The sequence below is a fragment of the Nyctibius grandis genome, chromosome 4 (genome assembly GCF_013368605.1).
Source record: "Nyctibius grandis isolate bNycGra1 chromosome 4, bNycGra1.pri, whole genome shotgun sequence".
NCBI classification, from domain to species: Eukaryota; Metazoa; Chordata; class Aves; order Nyctibiiformes; family Nyctibiidae; genus Nyctibius; species Nyctibius grandis.
In genome coordinates this window covers 96,465,456-96,483,361 of record NC_090661.1, presented here as the reverse complement: position 1 = coordinate 96,483,361, position 17,906 = coordinate 96,465,456, and the positions used below count along the sequence as shown (strand labels likewise).

The following is a 17,906-nucleotide window of genomic DNA, read 5'->3' as shown; positions in this document are numbered from 1 at the left end:
TAAATAAACTGTCAGCAGAATAAAGCTAGCTACTCTGACCTCAGCAACTATTAACATTGTTTAAAAGTAATGAAAGTTGTCAGAGAAAAAATACTCCAGTAGTCTAAAGATACATGCAGATATCAAGAAAAAAGGCAGTTAAGAATCTGAATGAGATCTCAAAAGGACTTTAACAGTGCAGAAAGCTGAAGCATGAGCTCTTGTATCATTAGACTTGGAAGAATCCAAATAGGAGGAAATGTTTCAAGTTTCCCAAACATGGAAAAAGGAGAGAGGGAAGGAAAAGGATCTCAACTGCTCTTGGATGTCAGCGTCAATCATGTGACACAAATCAGTTTCAAACCAGACCTCATCAGATCTGAAGATGAATGATACAAATTTTGGGTTTTGAATACATCAGAAGATCAGCAGATAAATAAAGACCACCATTCTGTACTGGCTGGCTTGCCCTTTCAGAGGTGTACTGTAGATGATTAAACAATTCTCATGTTGCTATTTATAAAGCTAGGAGAAAACAGCTCTGAAGCATCAGCTGCACTGTCTTCATGGAAGATAAAATAGAACCAAAAGTGAAAATCCTCAGATATTCTCTGTAGTGACACTCAGCTGCAAAGCTGAAGAGAACTAACTGAGAAGTTATTGTTTATGGAAGGGGATATTCAAGCAGAATTTTTTTCTTTTAAATTCTAGAGGTGGCCCAAGATTGTTCAACTGTCAGCTCTTCAATCAAAAGTCATAATGGATGGAAGATGTAGGGAAAAGTGGAATGTAACTTTTTGGCAAGCAGGTATTAAAATGACAAAATGTCACCAATAAAACAGTGTTCTTCATTTTAATTCCATGTTGTGAAAATAAATGTGAAGCTCTCACTTGTAATTCTTTTTTTTATAAATCATACATGCTTGTGTGAAGCTTTTTTTTTCATTCAGAGCAAAACATCAAAAACCTCAGAAATCAGTCATTCAGAACAAAAATAAAATAAAATAAGAGGATTTTTTTTAAAGGTATAGTTACATTCTGTTCTTCAAGAAAGTAGAAACACTACTCCTTGATAAGGGAATCCACTTAATACTTCATTACCTCATCAGCAATAATGACGTATCCATATCCACCTAATAAAATTTTCAAGTCATTTAGACTGAAATTTTGTCTGAACCATGTTTCATTTGGACATTCATTTTCTTGTTTAAATGCAAAATATCTAATGCTTTAAATTCTGAAAAAAGAAACCTGCTTATGGACACGGAATCTTGTTTTTCTTTAGTTTGTTGAATAGAAAATACATTTTCATACAAAACTGCCTTTACATAATGATTAACTGGTACATAGCAAATCCCGTTTGCCTTATTTAATATAAACTTTTTACACACCTGTTAAAAATGACAATGAAAACCAACATTTTGTCTTCCCCAAACAAATTGAATCTGTATGTGCAAATACTACACAAAAACAGAATAAAAGGTTCAGGATGAAATAATATATGCTATTTTTAAAAGCTAAGCAACACTCATGTGGCGTTCTGTCTATTTTATCTCCAAATTTTCAATCCACTTATCTTCTGCCACAACTCACTATCAATATTTTGTAAGTTGAAAAACTGATTCCTTATAGGAGTGAAAAAAAGTTTAGTGAGCGAGAAACCTTTACATAATTACAGTAGTATTATTCCAAACATATGGGACAAGAGATTATGTGTTCCTATAATTTCTTTGCTCTTAGACCAACTGTGGGCTGATGGTTTAGAGGACTCAAGGAACACGGTAAACCCTAGTTCTAGTCCACACTGAACCTGGACACTAGGACTTGGATTAATATCTGAAATCTACTAAGCATAAAAATTTACAGAACAGGTCAACATTGTACTGGATCACTATATTATATAATTACTAAGGATGAAGAAGGAATCTCTATTAAGTTAGGAATACAGGCTCTCCAGGTTCCACTGTCCTTGACCAGTTTTACTTGAAAGAAAAATTTTCCTATGCCTTATTTTCCTTTAACCCAGATATATGTAGTGGCCTGGTACATATAGCCATTCTTCTCTCCTAAGATTAGACTGTATCAATGGTTCCTATTACAGATATGGCAGGACCTTATTTTACTTAATATTTTCCCAAGGCTTAGGTGAAAGCAAGTAACTACCTTTTTTATTTGCATCCATGATCTATTAAATGGAATCATGATCTAATTATGACCCTAAAGCAGGTTGCTTCTTGTTGGACAACAGCATCAATCCTGCCACAACATATCCAGAAACAAAATGTTCCAAAGATGCTGATATCAAAAGACCCTTATGGAGAGGGAAAGGAAGTCGCAAGTAAGTAGAAAAAACACTCTCACAGAGAAAAGCAGTAAGGAGAGTTATGGTACACCTCAGAAGTCCTATATATTAAGTTTGGGTCCCATTAGATTGGAGTCCTTTACAGGTAGGAAATATTTTAATCAAATATTGAAGGACAGTAAAAATATGAAGAACCAGTCTCCTGTAGTAGGGCAACTTAGGAATTTTTCTAAATAAACCACGACAGCCAATAATCTAAGGCACCAGGCAGCTTGCTTCAGCATCTACATGAATTATGGCACCAATATACACTGGAACTGCACGGTGCTGATCTTAACAAGGTCCAGTCACTATGGTCTTGGGAAGAAGTAGCTTTAGCTATATACTGAAAGGTACATTGAGTAGGTTTCTTATTCTCCTAGAGAGGCATTGTATCAACTTCTGATGAAATGTGCTGCCAAAGGGGACATCCGGGGAGTACCTTCTCTGCTTGATAAAGAACTCACTCACCTTGTTTTTAAGTTTGAGTGCTAGGAAAATGTACTACTTTGAATCTACTGACAAAATAAATGAGAAACTTAAAAACTCTGAATTCAACTCCTTTTTTTAATAACTAGATGTGGTATAAGTCTAAGGTCTGCCTCTTATTTCTCTAATTTTAACAGTATTTTGTTCCAGCTCATGGCCATTATTTGACACAGTAATGCTGGTCATACAAATAACCGTGGTGTTTTTTCTTTCTCTGAAAATAATACACACTTTTTACTATCTGTTTTAATAGACTAAATATGTTTCATCATAAAAGAATTAGCAATATTTTACCTGTATCTAGAAAACACACAGTATTGACTGCCCATATTAGTAGCTATATAAGGCGATTCATCTGAAATTATTTTTATCTTTAGTGAATGTGCTGAATCCTATTCATACAGATGCTCTTATGAGTGGGAAAAAATACAATGGTATATTTAACAGGATGAGTGTTCTTCAAGATACTCACGGGAGCATGTAGCAGTTTGCCATTCTAGACACTGTCCATATGGGAATGAGATTATATAGGCGTTTGAGTCAACGCATCGTTTTGTACTGCTACACCACATGCATTCCATACCATTACTCGTGCAGTTAGAACATGTTGTTCGCAGGGAGCATGGCTTTTTGCAGGGTCTGGCATTCTGGTTGGGACTAACTGAAAAAGAACCACAAACATTTATAATTTTGAACACAAATGCAATCTCCTTTTTCTTTAATCATACGTCCCATTAGAAAAATCCTTCCTAAAGTAAAAATAGTTGCTTCCTTAATTAGCTAGAAATAATTTAGTCCAAACTTACAGTGCAGTATATAAATACAATAATACTTCATAAAAACTATTAAGTAATTCTCAGCATGAGTCATACTAGAGCTCTAAAAGAGTCCATTTAAAAATTTTCACAGCAATTTTATCTATATATTGAAATACTAAATTTAATAGTAATTGCCTGGTAATGTCAGCTTAGTTACATGCACATATATGACATAAAATAAGTCTCAAACTTCTATAGCAAATACAGTAGAGTTCTGGGTCTATTGTTCTCATTAGTTTAACAGTGTATAAGCGACAAATATTCTGCTTTTGACTTATCCCCTAACATTTTGCCTTATAGTGTACATGAAAGTCACTAGACTCCAAAGGGAAAGTAACAAAAGAAACATTGTTCAATGCAAAACAGTTTTGGTTGGGTTTTTTGTTGTTGTTGTTGCTTCGTTTTTATTTGGGTTTTTTTCTCTACTAGAGACCGGATTTTGACTAGGTTAGTGGTGTATGGCATCTCAAGAAGTTTGTAACACATAAAAAGAACTTGTACACCCTAAGTCCTGATTTTTGCTTTGATTTCAAATAAAACTGTAAAGTGTACAAGAGTAGTAGTATAGTAATTCTTAGGTAGGAACACAAAAGTATAGATAGCACTATATTTTCCACACAGAAGCGCCTTCTGAAACATCAGGATTAAGCCCTCCTATGTATTGCCACGTTTTTGTATATTATTGACTCATATTCAATACAAGCCAAGTTCTCAAGCCTTTCTTCATCTGCTAATATAGTATGCCAGATTACTTAACGAAGGCTATTCCTGGATTTGACCTACTATGTACGTATTCAAGATGTGGTTTGAAATTAATAAAGGATACAAAGAAAAAATGAACAAAAATCAGCTGAACCATAAAAGCATTCTCATTTTATAGGCTTTGAAGCACCTCAAAATTAAAAAAAAAAAACAACAAACCCAAAACATTAAGACGACACCAGCAACAGATGCATATAATGTTGATCTAATTGTAAAATACTGCCCCCCTTAATAATGTAATTTCTATTCCATCTAGTGTATCCTTTACATTTTGAGGTGTCTCTTCCATTGTGACTGTATCTTTCACTATTCTGAGAAACATCTGGTAAATAATTAACTATTAGCTCAAAATTAAGAACCATGTGAAAGATGAAATTTTTAGGAAATTTAGATGGCAGTAGCAACAAGTGTACAACATATACTTCGCAATTACATTACTATTTGCAATTACTTATAAGAAAATAAAGGATTTGTAACATCACATTTTGCATGTGATAACTACTAAATGCATGTTAACAACTCTGACAATTTCACAGCAAAACCATCAGATTGATAGTCAGTATTTCCAACACACCAACAATGCAGCTATTTTCCAGTTTTGCACAGACAGTGCACAAAATAAATCTGAAGGGGAAATTTAAAGAACTTCATGTACTCAACACCTCACAGTTACGAAGAGAAACATAGGACAATTTGAGCATGAAAATGCTAATTTGAACTGTCAAGTGACTATTTGCCACAGTAATCTTTACACTCAAACAAACCTAAAAGATGGAAACAAGAAATTTAGTTTTGTCAGTCTTTTAGATCATTAAAATGTTCATTGATGTTCAGTGAGATTCAGAAAAAAAAACATCAGCCTTGTTGAACGCCTCCACAGACACTTTCAGGCTACAATCACTGTTGTCACTGACTACTACTGATTTACAGGCAACATATAAGACCTCTGGTGTAATGCAAACTAAGCCAGGTAAACGAATTCACAAATAAATATATGCTGCTTTAGGAATATTATTTGTTTTCTAGATTTAAGATCCCTATTTTTCAAAAAATAAAAAATTGTTTTTGTAATTATTTAATCCAAATTGTCCAAAAATCCCTCTTAGCCAAATGAAAACTCAAACAGCTTGCTAATCATGACAGTAACAGTAACTGAGTATAAGAGATCGCTTACCGACAGGTTTTTCACACACAAGACCGTCGGCCATTGCAGTGCACGGATTCGCTTTCAGACCCGCCACCTCTGCTCTTTCTAGATATGCACAGAAGCCAGAGTCATTTGGCTCTCCAGGAAGCCACTGCAGAGTTGTATTTGTAAAAGGAGACATGTCATCCCATCCCCAGTAGGAGATGTTGATCTTGCGTAAACCTACCCAAGGCGAAATTTTCTATGAATCAGAATGAAATAAACGTGAGATGATTAGTTAAAATGCTGTTTTGGTTTTGGTTGAAACATTTCAAAGAATAGCTCGGCAGCAACACCTTCACATTTTGAGAGAATTCACCATGTTCTTTTCTCACTTTATCATCTCATCAGCCATTGTCCATATAGTTTTTATCTTAATTGTTCTACCTTGCCAACACCACCCCGCCCCCCCCCCCCAAAAAAAAACAACAAAAACCCCACCCACTAAATGCTTCTGTTCTACTAAAAGTCTGTGTTTGTTCTGATCAAAGTCAATTCTGACTACTACTATTTGATACAGAGTCAGAAACCAGGCCAAAGGGTCATAATGAAATTGGGGGGTTTCCTCCAGTGGCTACTATACTGATTACTAATTGCTAGGCCAATGCGGATAATAAAATACCCATAAGTTAACAGCAATTCATAGAAATCAAAGTTCAGGAAAAAACAGGATAAATATTCCATCCTCTAAAATCTGAATTGCTGATACTGATAAACATCTTCAGGTAATTCAGAGAGAGATGGAAGTGGCACATCCACAACTCCAACGCCATTAAATACACATTGAATACACTTCTATTATTGATTTATAAGCTATAAAAAAACTAGTCTAGAAAACATAAAAAGCATTAATTCTCAAAAAATATTTAAGATGTATCAGTGAAATTACATCACACAAATTCTACTCACTTTTACCATTTTGTGTTTACATAATTACCAAGAGAAAAAGCAGATTTTGAGGAATAAAGGCCTTTGCCTGTTCCAGGATAAATCTACATACATTTCTTCCTTCCATCACTATAAAAATCTCAAGATACCAAGAATAAACACATTTCCTCATGTAATCTCTGTGCAGGCAGTTTTCATTAACCCCAGTTTAAACATAAGGAACAGAGATATAGAGAGACTATGGGCTGTGACAGGTATGTGGCAGTAGGTGAATACCAGTGAGTCAAACACCACAGCTATCTGCACCAGGCAACGGACAGATGTTGTCAGCTCCAAAGCAGAGATGTTGGTCTGATTTTGAATTAGGTCTTCAACTGATTTAATTTACAAGCCAAGGTACGTAAAACACTATAATATACCCAAAAGGAGCCTGCTGCGGTTCAAGATCTCTGTGGTATTTCACAAGTGAACCAGGAGTCACTGACATCATCTTTCAAAGAGATCTTTCATCTTTGATCTTACACCTCTCTTTGGCCACTCAGGTTTAATCCATGGCTGAAAAATCTTTCAGAGCTCTTAAAATCTACATGTGATAAGAGCATTCCTCTTTTCCCCCTGCCTCATTAGACCAAACTGAAATATGATGGATTATTAATTTTCTTTCAGAAATACCAGTGGCATTTCTTTTAAAAAAAGATCAGTAGGCAGATATCAGTATTCCTGACCTCCCTAAAATGTACCCTCTACACACTCTTCTTCTGTCCTACCTGTTGGGAGCATGATCAAACAAAAATTGCTACAGCAACTAACAGACTTACAGATGTAAGAACAGACTTAAATAAACCAGAAAAAGACTAAGAAATGTTCCGTTCCATAAGCAGCAATGCACTCTGGGAGACTCTTGAACAGCAATGAGAACATCCAGCAAAAATGTCACCTTCCACTCCTGTGTATTCTGTATTTACTTCATAACTTCATTGCTACCCCAAGTGACCAAACTTCCAGGTGTCTGTGAGAGCTCCCATGTTCTGGATACTAGAAAGAACATGATGCAAGCAGTAAAAGCGGAACTTAGGCATCTGGAAAGTGGTGGATAATACATCTGTCTTTTTTGTTATTTAGTTGCCTAGATTGCTGTATACGTACGTGGTCCACATGTATCAGAAAACCTTAGATATTTATGCATGTCTCTAGACATCTCTCTGTAGAATGCTAAGTGTGCACACCAAGCACATATAAACAATGTCAGCAGCTCAGGCAGGATAAATTGCCGACAAATACAGACCTAAAACAACCCTAAACACCTACTTTGGGGCTGAGGAATTCTAGCCAAGAGAACCATCAACATATTACTGACTGTTTCCATTGCACTGCCAAACAATCTGGCCTCAGCATCACTACATAGAAAACACAGATCCTAATCCAGCTATGGTGAAAAGCATGTCAGGCCAATAATGAAAACTGACAGTGCAGCAGTGACATTTGGAGAGAAAGTCTTCTATTTGAGTAGGAGAGTGTCTCAGAAGCCCTTTAATGATGACAAAGTCCCAGGGAGGATCATGAAAGCCAAAGCAGCATTAGGAGATAAAAGCAGTACCCCTGAAATAAAAGACTTCTAGCAAAAGAAACACATATCGTAGTCATCAGCATTCTTAATAGCTGTAATATCTGGACAACTTACAGTCATTGTGTCAGATATCTCAAATTCCATATGTACCATCTTTGGCTCTTTGCTAGCATAACACATCAAAATACAGACCTGAACACTGATTAACATGCTATCAAATACACACCAAAGCTACTGCCTTGCAGGCTCACTTAGGCTGCTCTGGGCATGTTGTTAGGATGCCAAAAAGAGATTATCCAAAACATTTTTTTTTAATGTACAATTAAAACATGGTAAATAGAAGTAGGCCACCAAAATGCTCCAAGGACATGCTTAAAGCACATATTCAATTATGTGGCATTAATTCCATGATGTGGTGGGCTACAGCTGAAGACTGCTAGCAACAGCAGAGATTGCGTGTTGATATCAGCAAAGCTTATCAGCAAAAATGACTGCTGCTGTGCTGCACGAAAGCCAATGGGAAAAAACAAATATTGAATTGAGAATTCAGGAAGTTCCACCTGTGACACCTGCAGCCACCCCTCTGCTATGACTATCAAACTAATTTCTTCAACAAAAAAATGCATAAATCTAATCCTTATCTCTCAAACTGATGAAAGGTTCAGTCATAATAGCTGTGAGTCTCAAAGTACTTGAAGTAACCGAGGGACTTCAAAGGTGCCAAACAAGAATGCCAATCCAGTTTCTTCTTTGGGCTGAAGAAATAATGAGAGTTGAACTTCCTTCACTTGAATTCTATGGTTGTTTTATTTAATGCAAAAGGAATGTAGGAAACTGATTCCTTTACCTCAAATATCTTGCCAAAGATACTTGTGAAGAGGATCAGACAGGAAGGAAAACAGACTGCCTGTTCTTTGCACCTAGAACTCACTGATGTAAGATTCTAGTTTCCAGGCCTCTTGAAAATTATTGTTATCAAACCAGGTGGATAAAAAAACAGTACAAATCAACTCTTCACTTCAGAAAAACACTTGCTGGCATGAAATCAGTCCCAAATATGTCTAATTGCTTGTTCTTTCTCAAGATCTTGATGAATGTATACTTTCAAGATGTCCAAAAACCACAACCACGAAACCCAACCTATGCTCACTGTATTTGGCACTTAGTAAATTGTCCAGATTCAGAGTCGAAGAGGAACCTGCAACTCAAACAGAATCAGTTCCTTTCCTGTTTGAGGAAGGTGGAAAAGCTCCAACACATATGTGAATGTGTACACATGTGAACACGTACACATGCAAGAACTTGTCAGTAAACAAGGACATGACCTAGTTCAGGAAATAATTCTTATTCTAGACATCTTTGTCTTGAAGAAACCGCACCAAGGCTGTTCTGCTGCTTAGATTACCACTAGGGAGCCAGACAACTGGTGAGTGGAAATGTACTGAAACTTTTTCTAAAGTGATTTGATTGTGCCTATCCCACTTCTTCAAGTGGATTATTACAGTATCTAATGTATGTCACAATTTTCCTGGGTCCTTTAAAGCAGTCCACACTTTCTGGAGTTGCCAGTCCACTGGGGACAGAATTGAATGGGAACTCCAAAACCACGTGGTTCCTACCATTACTAGAATTTTCCTTTAATACAAAATACATGATCATCATGTGTTGCAATGGTAAGGAGGCAACAAGGTTATCTGGAGACCTTCACCGTCTAAGCTCAGCAGGAGCTCTCTCCAGCTCTTGCCTCCTAGCACAATCTGCTTGATTTCAGCAAGGCTGATATTTTTTGCTAGAAGCTAAAGATTTTGTCAGAGCTACCTCCTCCTTCATTGCTCTGAAATAGTAAAGGAAGGGAGCACTTGCTGTCTCTAGAGGAGGTGTAAGAACTCCTTAATCCAAAGTATGCTCTGCAATGCTCTAGCTTTCAAGAAAAGAATGGACAATCTAGTCCAATTTGGGACTATATCCACCTTCACTCATTTAGAAGCCAAAGAAATGGTACAGCTCCATTTTACAGCTGCTAGTACCTAGAACTTTGGTAAAAGTTATGGTGATTCTGCCCTCTCATCTCTTGATTAACAAAACACTAGTGGGCATGCAGGGTGGAAGTGGATGTTGCTATTCATAAAGATTTCAGTCTCACAGAGAGGTAGTGTAAAAGGGATGTCCCTTCAGATGTTACATACACATATGCAGAAACATACAGAGACCAGTGAATTTTCAGTGACACAGTGCATACAAAAAGGCCACGAGGAAAATGTATTACTCATATTCTATTAATATTCAGCTCTACCACTCTTCCATGAATATGGAACAATAAGACAGGCAAAATCTCCTACTTCTTTGTTGACATTATAAAACCTAAAATTATTTCAATTGAAATTATTTTCTAGCTAGAAGTTAACTGTCATGTTTGTTTTAATAAAGCATTTTTTTTAATCAAGCAAAGAAAAATATCTTAACAGTTGGAAAAATTTAGTAATTAAAAATAACAGCACTTCATATTTTTATACCTTAGCTATCAAAATACTTCTTTATTTGATGCCTTAACTTCCCTAATACTGAAGCCTTCTTACCTAGTACTATTATTATTAAGTAATGGAAAAGCCTCTGTTTTGCATAGACATGAGACTAATCATTTGCTTTGAATCATAATCTTAACTTTGAATCTCTTAACCAAGATTCTCAGCTGTATCTAGGGGATGATCTTCTATTTATGTCTCTAAAATTTTTTAACTTTTAAATACCATTATCTTTTTAAGTAATGATTTATCATTATGTTGGACATCACTGTTGAACATCTTTGTTCCCATTTATAATCATGAAGATCTAAAAGCTGCATCTCATCTACACCATGATACATCCACAAAAAGTCACCAAAACAAATTATAGCTTTTTGACTAAATGATACAGATAATTCTTTATAGGATTTAGGAATTCTTTCAATTATATTATAGATTTCTGTGTGAAATGGTGAAGTTCACAAAACTTTGCCTTAATTTTTCCTTCGTGTGGGAAGAGGAAAAGATAGGGAGGAACTAGTGGCTCACAGGAGCAAATATGAATTCCAATCTACTATTTTCCTATTTTTATTCAACATGTGTAGGACAGAATTTGTTTAAACATGATTATAGAATATCACCATTCATTCTGGCTGTTCAAATTGAGACAATTTTTTATGGAATACTATCACTCATTGTATTCTGAAAAATTATGGAAACCTTCAAATGTTTCAGTGGAGAATTAAAAAAAAAAATCAGGCTCCAAGGTATATCTATGAAAACTCCCTTTATACATTATATACAATTCATTTTAAAACAACATTAACAACAACCAAGCTTACGCAATAACATTCTAGGTGACATAGCAGTTAAAAAAAAAAAAAAAAAAAAAGGAGAGATGAAAAAACCCAGAAATGATCAAAGTAAAATTCTACAGTGAAACAAAGCAATGCAATACACAGCAGGTGGCCAAATCCATCTTGGGAAAGCTTGTAACGGGCCTTACTAACATTGCACTGGAGAATGCAATCAAATATATCTTGAGAACTATTCCATAGCTTTATGCCACTACATGATTTAAAATTTAGAACCATTCTCTAGAATGTTTCTCCTCTCATCCGTTTCTTTCTAAGCCAGTTTTTAGAAATCACAGCCCATCTTAGAAGCCATATACTTGTGCTTGAAATGCAGCTAGTCATGGTTTATCTGTTTTTATAGAACAATCTTTTACAACACTGATAACAAGTTGCCAAAAACCCTTTTAAGTCAGAAATCAACCTTTATGTTAAGTTAGAAAAGATTTAGTAATTATTAAATTCTGAGACAAATTGCTGGACAGGGCTTTATTTTCATCTGACAGAAGAGCAAAATTGCAATCGTACGATGCATACCAATAGAACATCATTCTGTACTCCCATCTACAGTCCTATTTCATTGAACCTAAGGCAACTTTTTAGCCATTACAGGCATCTATTAAACACTGATCACTAATGACTTCAAAAATGCGCTTTTCTCTTATTCTAAAGCACCCAATTTTAATTTTCTTTTAAGTAGTAGTTATGGAACTATGCTAGAAAGGAAAATTGTGTAACCTTAACTGGAGAGCTGATACTTCATATTAAATCCAGTGTTTACTCAGAAAATTTAAGTCAGACTAAGTTGCTTTCAGATCTACAGTGAATGGGATTATTTACAGTCATGACACATTTTTTAGGCACTACTGCTGCCTCAGCACTAATTTAATGAGGGCTAAATAATTTGCAGATGAGTGAAGTGAGGAAGTCTACCTCTACTGAATAGCCAATTACTACTGAGGCTCAAAATTCTCCTCTGTTTCTTAATTATACAAACTGCTAAGGAATTATATATCTCTTTCAGAAATTTATCCACACCATTATTTAAATCCCTTTCATTTTGGCTCTTAAATTGTCCTGAAAGTGTATGATACGCTTCTGACTCATTTTCCGATGTGTGCATCACAATATGTTATTACCAAACTTCAACAAAGTCTTCAAGAATCATTTTAGCTCCTTGATTTCTAGGAAAATAATTGCCCTGGGAAGAAACATACAATTAAATTTTGAAAATACAGTAGCCCCTTAATGCTCACATTTCCAGAACATTCACAGTTTTGAGGAGGGCTTGCAGTTAGTTTGGCTCTTTTCTGCATCATCATGAACAAAAAAACCTGCTTACCGAATATGAGAGCGATGTGAAGAGAAACCATCCATTCTATTTACTAACTCATTGCTTGGTTACTATTCTTTAACTATGCATCGATTCCAACTATGCTAGATATCTGCACATTTCGTATTTTGTAAATGGTTACCCAGTGAATGACACATTATAAGCAGTGGAATCAAGCTTCATGATTTTTAAGCATCTCAGTATCTATCAGACACAAATGATGAAATCTAGATGGAATTAGTAGTAAGAGTCATGCATCATGTCATAAGAACATTTATTTCTCCTATTCTTTTCAAATGTTGCTGTTGTGGCTTTGGTTAAAAAAAAGAAAAAAACAAACATGTAAAATCTGGCAAACTGAAAAGACTGCAACTTCCCCAATTTCCACCTACAGAGATTATAGCTAGTATTCCAGTGGGACTTTGGTTTAGATACTCCAGATTTTTATTCTTTATATGGGACAAATTTTGGAAATTCAGGTTCTCTTCTCAGGCACCCAAAGTGAGTTGAGCTCCCCACTTTCTGAGAGCAGGAAGACAGTTAAACTAGAGGTGAATGAATGGGCAGTCAATGTAACAAGTCCAATACGGAGAACAAAGTGCAGAAATAATTTATTAGACTTCCAAAACCACAATAGCAAAGATGGACTGCTAGAAACTGTAGTAAAAAGACTAATTCAGAAAAAAAGCAGATGTCAGCTTCACTACAACCAAACGTATGATAAAACCGCAAAAACATACAGCCCTCCGAGAATACTTTGAGCTAACAAGGAATAACATTGCTATGCAAAGCTCACTAATTAACTGCAGCCTACACTCAAGTGTAATTTATAAGGGACGCTTAGCCCTGAGAACAGTGAGTTAAAGTTGCAAACAGTTTATGTAATGAAAGGCATTGTTTAAAACTGTTCTCATCTTTGTTTATGCTTACTACACCAAAACTAAATCTTCTCAGAATTTATTGCATGCTAACAAGAAAATTATTATTTTTAGTTAAATCCCACAGTTGTGAGTAAACTCCCAAGAGAACTAATTGCACTTTTAAATGAGTATACAACATTTGAATATTAGCAAGAACAATTAATTAACCTCATATTGCTGTTTAATCTACTTTGCAGAAAAACTCGAAACGTCCCATGAAATTTTGCTTACTAGGTCAATAAAATAGCAATATAAGAAAAAATATCAAGTTTCATTTTACTTTAGTACAGGAATCTACAGTCTATCCATTGTGTTTACTTTGGCATTCTCTTAAAGAATTTCATTTATTTTCAAGGAAAAATACAAATTAGACTTTAAATTATCTGTGATAGTTTTAGAATACATTTGGAAATTTAGAATACATTGGAAATTCCAATTTAGTATTGGAATTAAGAGAAACTATTGATACACAATGGGGTCCGGACAGGGCATGGAGGCAATGGCAGCCTCCCTCTGAATCTTTCCAAAGCATCAGTGTTTTGTATTATTCTAAATATGATGAAGAAATTGTCCTAAATTTGTCCCAGAACAAGGACTTTGTGTGTATTAGAAAACAATCCACAAAGTCCCACAATGTTTCTAAGAACAATAAAGAATTCTTAAGTCCTTCCAGGCTGTAGTATACACTGACCCAGTAACAGTTTGTAAAACACACAACAGTTACCAAAGTTGTTTTTCTTTCCTCAGTATAAGAAAATCAAATAAAGCAAAGATAAAACCAAAAAATTCTTATTTCCAAATGTTGCTCTGACACATTCACTAATCCTGAAAGCTTTTGTTTCACACAGGTGAAAGATTTTAAAGCCTTTGCTATTAACCACACAAGTCAAACTCCACCATAGATAACACAGATTAAAGACATAGTGTTCACCTTACAGTTGCACTGACTACATTTGTGAACTCCACACCACCACCTGTTACAAAAACAAGCCATCTAAAATGAAATCTCGCTCCTTAAATCATTATGATTGCTGTTTGAGAGGAAAAGGCAGACAAAAGAAAAATCAAGAAGTTTCAGAGAGCCTCTGTCACACCTGATAAGACATTTAGGCAGTCTCACATTCTCACATATAAGTGTAACTGGACATACAGATACAAATGAAAAAAAACTTTTTTTTTTTTTTTCTAAATGCCACTGAAAACACCAGGATAAGTCATGGTAGCATTTCATTAGATATTCTGATAACTAAATGATCGTTTAGCCCAATACATACTCTTAAAGTGCACACATTTGTCTGCAATTGCACAAACTGTATGTGAGATATCTCAAATTCACATTAGCACATTGGGTCAGGACATAGTTCATTTAAATAAAGATATGCTCATCAGGGTGTCACCTTCTAGAAGTTCTAACCTCCGAAATGTAAGAAAAATCTAGCTTCCAAACACACACAAAAAAAAGCTATTTCTCATCTACACCTCAAGCCAGGCAGGTAATATTAGTCATATTGATACTCTATCACACACTATTAGATTTGAAGGCCTCCTGTGCAGTTTTTTAATAGGAATCAGTTGGGAAAAAAAAAAAAGGCAGTAAAATAAATAACCAGAGAAATGATTGCCATTTGTGATTTTGTTATTTTTGTTTCAACTACATTTTCATCATTACCTCATATCTAAGAGTGGACAGACAGAATGTGTTTCAAGGCTGCAGTAAGTACAATATCAGGGGAGATCTTCTGACACAGAAGAATTACTTCTCTCTCTCTCTCTCCTTTATTAGCAAATAATAGAAAGCACATGTCTTTCTAGTAAAAAAAAAAATTTTGCTCTCTCCAGGTCCTACATTTATTGGGAAAAAAACCCAAAAAACTTAAGTACATAACCTATGTTTGCATCTCCTTCTTGAAATGGAACACTAAAAAGGATAATATGGAACATTTTGACTCACAGTATATGTCCCTAAATTCTTGCATTCAGATTTAGTACAATACAAAAAGCAATCCTTAACTGCTGTTTCCTTTGTATGCATCTCAATTCATCTGCAACATAACTTTGCAAATCACATACTAGCTTGATATAAGCTTAATTATTATTCATCATTATCTTTCATTCTCCTGTAACTGTAAAATCCTAAGCTACTTAAAAATCAGTGGTTTTTATACTGACAAATGTTGCATGTTCTACAAACCAAAACACCCACTTTCAAAAACGTCCTTTGCTAAGATGAACTGATTTGCTTGTAATGGAACCTTATTCTGCTAGGACATCCCGTCTGAGTGTACACTGTGGGGTTTGACATCTTTTGAGCACACATATATTTCATATACATGTATCAATGGGTGGGCAGGCTTTCCAACAGTTTAAACACAGCAATCAGCATTTGAACTTTTAACTGCTAAAAAACTGAACCTGACCACCCACAGACAGGTAGTTAATCTTCAACTTCCCTTCTCTTGTCCCACAGTTAACAAATTATTATGGATCACTTTCCTAAGGAATATTCTGATGGCAGCTTCCTGTATTTGCCAGAGGCATGTAAGAGCTTTCAGCCCTCTCTCTCCCCCACCATTATCACAGAAAGCTAATTAGCTCCTGGCTCATTCCACTGCTGCTGTGCAGGGAATTTTCACATGCTTCACATACTAGTACAGCTTCTCTGTGACCCTTTGATCCCACGTACCAGTTATATAGGGAGCTAGGGTTTTCCAGGGAAGAGAATTATACATCTTTAGTACCTCCCTGTTCTCAAGTGCGTGCAGCCTAGCTACTCACCACCCAAAAACAATCCTGTGAGCAGTTTTATGGATATTGATGTGAAAGTCAGGATTTTTTCTCTGTTACAGTGAAATTTATTTTGTCTTGTTTTGACTCCTGCTGTCACAGTGTACTGAAAAGGGCTGGGATTTCCCAGATCAGTGTTCCAGCCATTCTCTTGAGTCTCATCTTGAAAGTGAACAGTAACCTGCGGCAGTTAAATCTGGTAAGGAGATACACTTGAGAACTGTTCTGTCATTAGCTTTAAACATGAGATCTTAATATCCCACACCCCATTTATATCTGTCTTTAGCACCACGCTACATTTCTTTGAAGGCATAAACTTTCCTCTCTTTGGACAAATCCCTAAAATAGATTTCTCAAAGCAAATTTAATTCACATAAGCATCAATTACAGTTACTCAAGTTACCTGAAGTGTATACTTCTGTATTTCATCCAGAACAAATTCCACTTCTTTTGAGGTTGTTAATGAGGCAAGATTCCCACTTAAATTGTAGCAATACAGTTTAGCGTTGTCATAGCTTTCACGACTAGAATTTATGCGAAGGCAGGCATCTCCAACATGACTCCATCCTTCCCCGCACAGATGAGCTAGTGTAAAAAGCATATGATTAAAGATGATTTGAAAAAAACTTTAAAAACCTAAGGGAGTCTGAATTATATCTTCCTGACATCATAATTCAAAATACATCCCATACTCAATTTCCCTTTTCACATCACATAAATTCTAAATTCTATCATATTGAATAATGTATTTTTATGAAAATAAATATTTATAAGGTATATGATAAGCTTCAGCATAACAGTATCATTATGATACTATTTCTTCCCTGTATTCAGATTTGAGCACAACTAAATATTAAAGATTAGATTATGTACATAATTAATAGCGCTTTAACCATGATTTTATCTAAGTATTATGTAAATTTCAAAATCTGAAAACAAGTGTCCTAGGATTAAGAGATCACAACTTTACCCTATCTTTGCTTTATCATCCTATCTTTGCATTTATATTTGCCTAAATACAAATGCAATCAGAATGATAGGAAATTCAGATAACTTAGAAAGTATTTCCTCTTCAAAATATTTCAGCATTACTCAGATTCAGATAACTATTAAAAGATGAGTAAGTAATTCAGAGCAACTGTTCAGAGCAACTGTTATAGTTAGTCTTTACAAAGATTACACAAATGCAGTTTTAAATGGCACAGAATAAATTGATTCAAGTTATTTAATGAATAATCTTTGTGAAGAAAGAACCTGTATTCATTAACTTCATCTGGACATAAAGACCAAATGGAAAAGGTTCTGATATCTAACTGTATATACGTAGTTATGAATGTGAATTACAGAATAAATATTATTTCAGAATGTTAAGTCACCTTCTGAGAATATTTTATATTAGCATTTTAATATTCACTGCTTTCATAGTATTACCAAATTAGACAATCAGGAAGCTAGATCTTAAGCGCTATCTGCACAAGCCAATT

The 17,906-nt window shown here is 35.2% G+C and overlaps 1 protein-coding gene across 1 annotated transcript in view; it reads right to left on the bottom strand.

Annotated features, from left to right (window-relative positions):
* ATRNL1 (attractin like 1) overlaps nt 1-17,906 on the bottom strand; it is a 511,175-nt gene that overhangs the window by 378,545 nt on the left and 114,724 nt on the right. The window contains exons 15-17 of the mRNA XM_068397981.1: nt 16,826-17,007; nt 5,564-5,777; nt 3,282-3,470 (exon numbers count right to left, since the gene is read on the bottom strand). Coding sequence (XP_068254082.1) covers nt 3,282-3,470; nt 5,564-5,777; nt 16,826-17,007 — 585 coding nt within the window. The remainder of the gene's footprint in view (nt 1-3,281; nt 3,471-5,563; nt 5,778-16,825; nt 17,008-17,906) is intronic.